Genomic DNA, 10206 nt, shown 5'->3' with positions numbered 1-10206 from the left:
GGTTGAAAAATTCTTAAGAAAGTACTTTCCTCCGACAAGAAATGCAAAGTTTCGAAGCGAGATCATGTCCTTTCAAAAATTGGAAGATGAGACTACTAGTGACGCAGGGGAAAGATTCAAGGAGTTGTTGAGGAAGTGCCCACACCATGGTATTCCACATTGTATCCAACTTGAGACATTTTACAATGGTCTCAATGCGGCCTCTAGGATGGTGTTGGACGCTTCGGCTAATGGAGCCATTCTTTCCAAATCTTAAAATGAAGCTTTTGAGATTTTGGAAAGGATAGCTAGCAACAACTATCATTAATGGTCAACTAATAGTGCTCATACAAGCCGAAAAGTAGCGGGTGTTCTTGAAGTAGATGCTTTGACGGCTCTAACCGCTCAAATGGCTTCAATGACCAACATTTTGAAGAATATGAATATGGGAGGAAGTGTACAACCAGCCGCTGCCATTCAAAGGACAGAAATTTCTTGTGTGTATTGTGGTGATGGGCATACTTTTGAAAATTTTCCTTCAAATCCAGCTTTGGTTTGCTATGTGGGTAACCAAAATTTCAACCGCAATAACAATCCATACTCAAACTCCTACAATCCGGCATGGAAGCATCATCCAAACTTTTCATGGGGAGGTCAAGGGGCAAGTTCAAGTGGAGCACAAGCACAAGGAAAACAATCATTTTCACCGGGTTTTTCTCAACAACCAAGACCTCACCAACCTCACCAACCGCAAGGCTCTCAAACTAGCTCTTTGGAGAGCTTAATGAGAGACTATATGGCCAAGAATGACGCTTAATTCAAAGTCGAGCACCATCTCTGCGGAATCTTGAAATTCAATTGGGGCAATTAGCCAATGATTTGAAGAATAGACCACAAGGCACTTTGCCTAGTGACATCGAAAACCCAAGAAGAGATGGCAAAGAGCATTGCAAAGCGATAACCTTGAGAAGTGGAAAAATTCTTGAGTCAAATGTGGCTACAACAGGCAGTAAGGAGCCCTCTTCAATCCAAAAAGAGGGGGAAATGAAGAAAAAACCAACAATTTTAGCTGCTGAAATTCCCCCAGTAGTTACAGCATCTGGTCAGCATTCTGCTGCAGAAAAGTCTTTGCAAAAGCCACCTCCACTATTTCCTCAACGGTTCAAGAAGCAACAAGAAGATGGTCAATTCCAGAGATTTCTTGATGTTATAAAGCAGCTCCATATCAATATACCATTAGTGGAAGCTTTGGAGCAAATGCCCACCTATGTGAAGTTTTTGAAGGATATTTTGATAAAGAAAAGGAGGCTTGGTAAGTTTGAAACTGTCGCTTTGACGGAGGGCTGTAGTGCTATGTTGAAAAGTAAAATTCCACCCAAATTGAAAGATCCGGGCATCTTTACAATTCTAATTTCTATAGGGGGTCGAGATGTTGGAAGAGCTCTTTGTGATTTGGGAGCTAGTATTAATCTCATGCCTATGTCTATTTTTAAGAAATTGGGAATTGGAGAAGCAAGGCCAACCACCGTCATTTTGCAATTAGCAGATCGTTACATGGCTCATCCAGAGGGGAAAATTGAAGATGTGTTAGTACAAGTGGATAAGTTTATTTTTCCGGCCGATTTCATTATTCTTGACTATGAGGAGGATATGGAAATTCTAATTATTTTAGGGAGGCCATTTCTTGCTACAGGAAGGACTTTGATAGATGTTGAAAAGGAGAGCTTACCATGAGAGCTCAAGATGAGCAAGCCACATTCAAGGTCTTTCATCCTATGCGTGCTCCGGATGCAATAGGAGAATGCTTAGCAATTGGAGATATGGATCCTAACATGTTTGAGGAGTCCAAATTCAAAAATAGTAAGAAGGTGAGAAAGAAGATTCCCCTTAAAGAAATTGCTAAGGATCACGAGTCGCGAGAAAGCAAAGACAAAACATCATTTGACCCTAAAAAACCACCCAAAAAGAAGAGAAAGAAAAAGAAGCTTAGTAGAAAAATTTGGTCTCAAATGTTTGAAGTTGGGCAACAAGTGATTTTCGCCAAATCTTTAACGAAGGCTACTCATGGACGACTAGATTCAAGGTGTGATGGATCTTTCTTGGTGGTGAGAGTATATCCCGATGGGGTGGTGGAACTACGTGATGCACTTTCAAGAAGAAAATTCTTGGTGAAAAGCCAAGGAGTGAAGTTTGGGGGTGGTGAGGTCAACCAAGAAAAGACCTCCATCACTTTGAAAGAAGCTTGAAGAAGGACTTCGGGTTGCCTTGGCCTTATTGTATCACATTTGGGCAATCCAAGAGCGGAAGAACAAGATTATATTTCGTTATATATATTATATAATAAGTTTGGGTGCCACCCCTTGTAAAAAGAAAGAGAAGAGTGTGATTAAAATTAAGTTTGGGGTGTGCCACCCCTTGAAAAAAAAAGAAAGAAAAAAAAAAGAGAAAAGAAAAAAGAAAAAAAAATTATTATATACATACTTATATAATTACATATATATATAACTTTCAATTTCCTACAGTTACTAATGATTTTGCTGTGGTGTGGTGATTTTTATTACTGGTGCAAAGCAGGGAATGACAGAAAAATAGGTTACTGCAATATGGTGTGAAGCAGATTTGTGTGCTGAAGCAGTAAGTCCCAGTTGTTACAGCATTTCATCAGCATCGCTTCAGCATTTTGAAGCAGGGACTCTAGTGGGGAAGAGTCTGAATCTTGAGGGAGTTTTCTTTATCCTTAAATTGCTGGTTGTGTTTGATTGTTTAATTAGTTTACTTTTATTGTTGTCTTTAGTTGTGTGAGTAATAAACATTATGTGGATTAGATGTGTATTAATCATGTTGTTTTGTCATGTTTGTTATGTTCTGTTTTAGCTTGCAAATGAGAAAAATACTGCATGTATTTTCAGCTTGGTTTAGGGTAGCGCTCGATGATGAAAAATATCCATTTTCCTCCATTTGTGGAGTGCCTTGGTTTGTGTGTTGAAAATGCTAATTTTAAGTGTTATTTTTGTCTAAATGCTAGCCTATGAGGAATGTTTTTAACAATTGTGTGCTTGTGTTATCCTACCATACTTTGAGTTTAAAGAATAGCTAGCACCTTGAGAAAGTTTAAGCATCTAGAATTGGTTAGCGTAATCCTTGAGGCGAAATCCTAGCGAGCTTTATAACTTGGAAATGATCTAGGCCATTCTTGAACGATTGAGCCTTTCTAGCCAACCCGAGAGTATTTAATTGTCAATAGTCACCCCGAATTGAGCCAAAAGCCTTTTTTTTTTCTTGACACCCATCAAAGTTACTATGCACACATTCACACAAAATGTTATCTGTCACAACCCGAACCTAATTGCTAAAATTTATCAAGGACAAACTACACATTATTTGGGATAGGGAAGTGAGGATAGATCTTTGCAAGATGTGAAGAAAAAACAAGTTCTTACTAGAAACATGATGGGATGTGAGTCGGGATGGTGAGAGTTGTAATTCACATAACACTAGATTCCTTCTCTTGCTATATATAGATATAAAAAAAAAACAGAAAAGAAAAGAAAAAAAAAATATATACATATATGTACAATCATAGTATTAAATAAAATAAGAGAGAAAAAAAAAGAGGCAAGTTTAAGGCTAAGTTTGGGGTGTACCATTCCTAACCAAAGAAAAATGTTGTTGTTTTTTTTCTCTTTCTCTCTTTATCTAGTTGATTTGAAAAAATATAATACATATATATATAGTACATACATATAGGAAGAGAGTGGGAACTAGATGTAGTGAACATTTTGGGTTGAAAATGAATTTTTGGGTGAGCGCTTGAGAGAAGAAGAAGTCCTTAACAAATTGAGGTAGTTAGGTCATGAGCCTAAAAATATCATCCTTTACCAAACCCGAACCTAAACCTCACATTTCAAGCCTGTTAAATTCCTTTTGATCTAAGTTGTAAAGCTAAGCTACATTAGTGGAGAGGATTTCACTAGCTCAACTTATGGAAGCATACTTTTTAAACTTGAGGATCGAGGGGTAGTTGTTATAGAAATTCAAGGTGTGGGTGGGAAGTATTTACACACTTTATTGATTGAATTACTCTTGGTAAGTTTTAAGGTCATAGATAGCATGCAAAATTCTGTTGAAACACACAAGTCAAGGCATATTCACTTCCACCAATTACACTTCCATTCCATCTAATTCTGAGAGCATTTTCTTCGCTAAACCAAGTGTGAAAGAGCAATATTTTCTCTGCTGCAAGCATGTTAGTGTCGCTGTCATTTTCTGTTTTTATTGTTTAGTTCTTTTTATTTTTCATTACTCGAGGACGAGCAATACTCTAAGTTTGGGGTGTGATAACTCTATGGTATAGAGTTATTTTTTATGCTTTTAAACTAAAAGTATTGTGAGAAGAGTAGTGAAAATGTGTTTATTTGCTTAATTTAGTTAGTTTTGGTGTTATTTTCTATTTAGTAAGCTAACTTTTAAGTCTTGTAAATATTGACATTTTTGGGTGTGTTTTTCCAATTAATTGTGCGTGTTTGTTGTTGAAAAATGAAGAATTAAAATGATAGGAAAAAGAAAAGGAAGCAAGGAAGAGTGGAACATAAGCCGAAATTGAGGCAGATTGCTGAAGCGAATTCAGCATCCTGGCAGTGACGTGGAAACAAGAGTTTCACTTATCCATCTCAGCAAATTCGGTCTAGTCACTCAAATTACACCAGCTGGTTGATGTGGAAGAAAAGGGACTAAACCTAGTGGGCCAAAGTGGAAAAGTTTGGGCTTCTATTTTGGGTTATGAAGTTTGTACCCTAAAAACCCAACACCTAAAAGAAGAGCAAGAGGGAAGTACACCATCTAGAGGACCATTACGTGAGCTACATATTTTTTTTGGGGAGAATTAATTGCAGAAGTACAGAGAAGGAAGAAGAAAAAGAGGGACCAAGTGCAAGGGAGAAGGATACAAGCTCTTGTGTTTGAATTTCTTTTATCTTCCCTTTATCTTTTCCTTTCATTTTATTTTCCTTTTGTTATTTCTTGTCTTTAGATATTTCAAACTTTGTGAACTGTAAAAACACACGGGCAGCAGCCATGGATGAATCTTTTTCAGCCTAGATTTTGTTTTCTTACTTAACTATGAGCTAGATTTTTTAGGCTTGAATGGCTATGAACTTCTTTGTTGGGTATGATTAATTTTTAAGCTTACATTAGCATTTGTTTTGCCTTTGTTCATTCAAGTGAATTTCATTTTAATTGATTGTTGTTTCTTGGCCATGAATAACAATGTGCTAAGCTAGATCTTGTACCGGAAGGCCTAGATCTGGTAGTTCAACTTGAATGGAGCAAGTGAAAACCTAGATTTAGGCTTTTCTTTGTAAGTGGAATAGGAATATTTCATTTACCTTCCATAACTTACAAAATTAATGTTTGAATAGTGTTCTACTTGCTGGTTTTATATAGGAATATATTGAGCTAAATGGTAGAATTAAATTTGTGAGTGTTGGAAAATTCTCACAAGCCTAGAGGAAATTTTTGTTATCTCTGTGCAGAATGCTAGGGTAATGCTGAACTGATGCTGTAACACCTGGGAAAAAACCTGACTAGAAGGAATTAGCTGTTCAAGCCATTTTTGCCATATTACATCTTTTTATCTTCCAGCCAATTTTTCTAGCAGCAGTAGTTTTAATTCTAGCAAGTTTAATTCATGTCATTTTTAATTTTGAATCGTTACTCAACCATTTGCATGTTAATTCTGCTTACTTTAAGTTGTAATTAGTTAGTTTTACATCAAACTTTGTTTGCAATCCCTGTGGAGATGAACTTACTTATCACTTTATTACTTGTTTGACTGCGTATACTTGCGTATATAATTTTCACAACACTCAACAACTGATCAAAGCGGGTGTCAGGAGAAAAATTGGATCAGGTGCTTCAACTGAGGTGCTTAATACACCCTGGCTGTTAAATGATGATAACCCTTGTGTTGTTTCAACACATCCTGCTTTGACTGATTGTAAAATTTCCCAGCTTATGAAAACCGATTGTAAGCAATGGGATATGGAGGTTGTTTCTAATTTGTATGAGCCTCGAGATATTGAACTTATTAAACAGGTCCCTTTGAGTCCTAATGTGATGGAAGACAATTGGTTTTAGAATAATGAGCCCTCTGGTTTCTATTCAGTTAAAATCTCTTATCATCATCTACAATCTGTTAATGGAAATTGGAGTTCTAATATGGAAGCTAGTTTTTGGAAGGTGCTGTGGAAGATTAAAATCCCTCCTAAGGTGTTGCACTTTGCGTGGAAAGCTCTTTCGGGTTGTTTGCCAACTCGTTCTCAACTCCATCTTAAGCATGTTCATGTGGAGTGTAATGACCGCTCTAGTAATGTGGATTAGTAAAGGCAATTAGCACTAATTTTTATTATTTTATTATTATTTGTGAATTAATTTAATTGTGGACCCCAATATTTAGAAATAAATATTAGAGTTATAATTTCTCAATTCCGGAGATTTTATTAAACTCTAGGGGTATTATTTAATTTATATGTGAAATATGTTAATTTTGTAATTTTTGCTCGGCGACAACGGAAAATGCGATGGATGGCTAGATTGATCACATGGGTAAGTTTAGAACCCTATTTCATAGTGGGAAATAATTTAGAGAAAATAAATTATCGGGATTGAGCGGGGTTATGGAATTTGACCATTTTACCCCTAGTTTCAAAGAAATACCCTAGTTTAAGTTTAAGGGCATTTTAGACATTTTGTTTTATGGTGATTAGGTGGCTGTCCCTCTAGTTGACACCTAGCACATGACTTTTCAGCCATGAATTAATTAAGGAAAACCATTTCATTTGAGGGAAAAATAAAAGAAAAATCAAAATATAGAGAACTCTCTCTCTCTTTCTCTTTTTCTCTTTCGGTTGAGGCTTGATCAAGGGGGGAAGGGCTGTTGATTCTTGGAGTTTCCATTAAAGGAAGCTTGGAAGATTCAAGTTGAGGTAAGCCCTAAAGAAACCTTTCTTAATTTCCAAGTTTTAAAGTTAGGTTGAGTTGGTGATTTTGTAATTTAGGGGCTGTTAAGGTTTGATGTGTTTAGGATTCGAATTCTAGGGTTAGTTTGAGTTGATTGAAGTTCCTAGCAGCTGATTTTATTGCTTGATTGTTGGTTTTATGCAATTTTAAGCTTTGAGTTCAAAGCTTTGAGCTTTAATGGCAAGTGGAGATTTGGTGTGTTTTTCTGTGAAATACTGGCTGGGTTTTATTGTATATGCATTGTTTAGGAGCTCTGGAAAGTTTGGTATCATTTGGTGGAAAATTGAGCAAGAGATGAAATGATTTGGGATTACTGGTGCAAACCAGCTAGCCGGTTTGCAGTGCCACAAAAACCGGCTAGCCGGTTTTGGCAGGAATCCCGAACACTTCGTTTTCTCAATTTTTGTCCATTTCAGTGCCTCGGTTGGGTGTTTCCCCATTTCCGGAGTTAGAATAGCCCTTTAGAGTATAGCAGAACCCAGGGTTTTGATTTTGGGTTCCCGGGATTAGAGTTTTAATCATGTGACTTACCCGGTTTCAAAATGTGATTAGGGCATCCATCTAGCACAGAAATTCCGTTCAGGTCGGCCAGCACACTTGAATTCGGAAAACAGGTAAGAACTGTGTATAATGTATGATGTGATTATCTGAATGTATGTATGTGTTAATATGTATACATGCTTATTTGTTGTGATTCATACACTACCAACACTTGTACGGTTGCGGTACGGAGTGCATTGGTAAGGTGTATGATGTTTAGAAGTACGATATAGTGTTACCAGCACTTGTACGGGAAGGTACAAGGTGTTTGTGGTACAACACTTGATAGTACTCAAGGTGCGGTCATACCCTACCTACACTAGTACGAAGGTATACTGAGTGCATGTGGTATATGGTACATGGTCGTATCCTAGTTAGAACGTTCATACTCATCTGTTAAGCTCTGTAAATAGGTGTATGGGCGCCTATTTACAGGTCGAAAATTATATGATATGTTATATGCATTTCTTACTGAGTCTGTTGACTCACAGTTTCTGCTTCCATGTGTAGGTAAAGGAAAGGCGAAGGCTGAACAGGAGTGAACCTGAGCTCGGGTGAGATTGTACATGTCAAGCAGCGCGACCTGGAGTGTTCGGTCTCGGGACATCTGGGAGTTGTATTTTGAAAGTCGCTGTGCGACCTGTAAATCTGTGTATTTTGGAATGTATGCTTGAAAAGTATATTTTATAAAGTTAAAAAAAAAAACGGGATCCCGGCACTTGTAAATATTTTATTAAATTACAAAGTTTAGTATTTAATGCAAAAGTTTTAATTTGACACGTTTTTCGAGAAAATTTCTTTGATTAGCAAAGATTGCACAATAATTGAAAAAGCAATTTAGCGTGCCTTAGCATTAGGGCGTTACAATTTTGGTATCAGAGCCGCCAGGTTTGTCTACCGAAGCTTGCTATGACATGTACAATCTTCATTAGAGAAAGCTCGGTTCACGGTTCAGTAAGCCTGTACTTGATTAGTACCTTAAATAAATGTGAATGTGAAAGCATGTTAGGAAGCATATTAGATTTAAATTAAATATATTTTCTTAAAAAGAAAAGAAAGTGTGTTGCCTTTAAGTTATTAAGAGCGGTGTTAATTTTGATCGCTGTCTAACCTGCCTGGCTTATGGATTCGCAGGCTAAGTCCTATTAAATGGACGCCCCGCGAAATACAAGAAGTCAGGGTGGCATGGTTGAGACCGGAGGCGGTCAGAGGAATCCTCAAAATCCTCGCGGTCGCGGCCGTGGTCGTGGCAGAGCTCAGGGTGGTCGCCCTGTAAATCCACCTCAAGCTCCTTCTGATTGGGAGCAAAGATTTGCTGAGATGCAAGATAGAATCTGCCAGCAAGATGAAGAGATCCAAACGTTGAGGCAGCAGGGTCCTCCTGCCGTGCCTCCTCAAGTGGTTCAGGCTGTTGCAGTTCCTGCGGTGCCAGCAGAACAACTTGTTGTTGGCAACCGTATGGAACCGTTGTACGAAAGATTTCGAAAACAGGCACCTCCAGTGTTTCTGGGAGGCCCTGATGTGATGAAGGCCGAGCAGTGGCTTTCAATGATTGAGCGCATCCTTAATTTTATGGGAGTGGTTGGAAATGACCGGGTGACCTGCGCCACTTTCCAATTTCAGGAAGATGCTCTCGTGTGGTGGGAGTTGATAACCCTCACTCGGGACGTCACGATGATGACCTGGGAAGAATTTATGGAGTTATTTAACTCCAAGTATTACAACGAAGCGGTCCGCAGTGCAAAGCGGAAAGAGTTCACTGATCTAGTTCAGACTGAGGGAATGTCAGTCACTGAATACACGACGAAGTTTGATCGGTTGGCTAAGTTGGCAGTAGGAATTGTGCCCACTGACTTCAGTAAGAAAGAAAAATATTTAGCGGGTTTGAGTGCAAAGATCCGGCATGATCTGGTTATTACCACTACTGAAGCAACCACGTATGCAGATATGGTTGAGAAGGCTTTGAGAGCCGAGGGTGCAGTAAAATTTCTTCAGGAGCCTCGGGTGACTCCGAGTGTCGGTGGAACCCCCACTGTTCCTACTCTTGTTTATGGTAGGGATGGTGGTGACTCCACCACCGAGCAGAAAAGAAAAGTTGTTCCAGCTTCTGGTGGCTCGGGGCAAAGCAAGCGGTTCCGTGGGAACCAAGGTAGAGGAGGACGCCAGGGTTACTCTTACCCTGAGTGTCCACGGTGCAAGAAATATCATCCGGGAGAGTGTAACCGGAAGACATGCTTCCTGTGTGGCATGGTGGGGCATTTCAAGAAAGATTGCCCCAAGGCAAGGAAAGAGGAGCCGAAAGCTGAGGTGAAACCGGTTCCTGCTCGAGTGTTTGCCATCACCCAAGCTGATGCTGCAGCCAGTCCGTCTGTTGTGACAGGTCAGCTTCTCGTCAACGACTTATTGTTTACAGTATTATTTGACTCGGGAGCTACACGTTCATATGTGGCTACAAGAGTGATTGATCTTTTGGGTAGGCCTTGTGATATTTTAGAAAGAGGATTTGGAACCCTAATGCCTAGCGGGGAATTGGTTATCTCTAATAGGCGTATTAGGTCTATGCCGATTAGGATCGAAGATAGGGAGTTGAGTACTGACCTTATAGAATTGAAATTAACTGAGTTTGATATTATACTGGGAATGGATTTTCTATCCAAGTATTCGGCCAGT

At 38.8% G+C, this 10206-nt stretch overlaps 1 protein-coding gene across 1 annotated transcript; it reads left to right on the top strand.

Moving 5' to 3' along the window:
* Positions 1-388: 388 nt before the first annotated feature.
* Positions 389-1713, top strand: LOC133029965 (uncharacterized). The gene is made up of 2 exons (XM_061102049.1): positions 389-689; positions 851-1713. The coding sequence occupies exons 1-2, from the start codon at positions 389-391 to the stop codon at positions 1711-1713; spliced, it is 1164 nt and encodes a 387-aa protein (XP_060958032.1).
* The last annotated feature ends 8493 nt before the right edge of the window (positions 1714-10206 follow it).

This window comes from Cannabis sativa, chromosome 1 (assembly GCF_029168945.1).
Source record: "Cannabis sativa cultivar Pink pepper isolate KNU-18-1 chromosome 1, ASM2916894v1, whole genome shotgun sequence".
In the NCBI taxonomy this organism is placed as follows: Eukaryota; Viridiplantae; Streptophyta; class Magnoliopsida; order Rosales; family Cannabaceae; genus Cannabis; species Cannabis sativa.
This window is presented reverse-complemented; position numbering and strand designations above follow the sequence as displayed.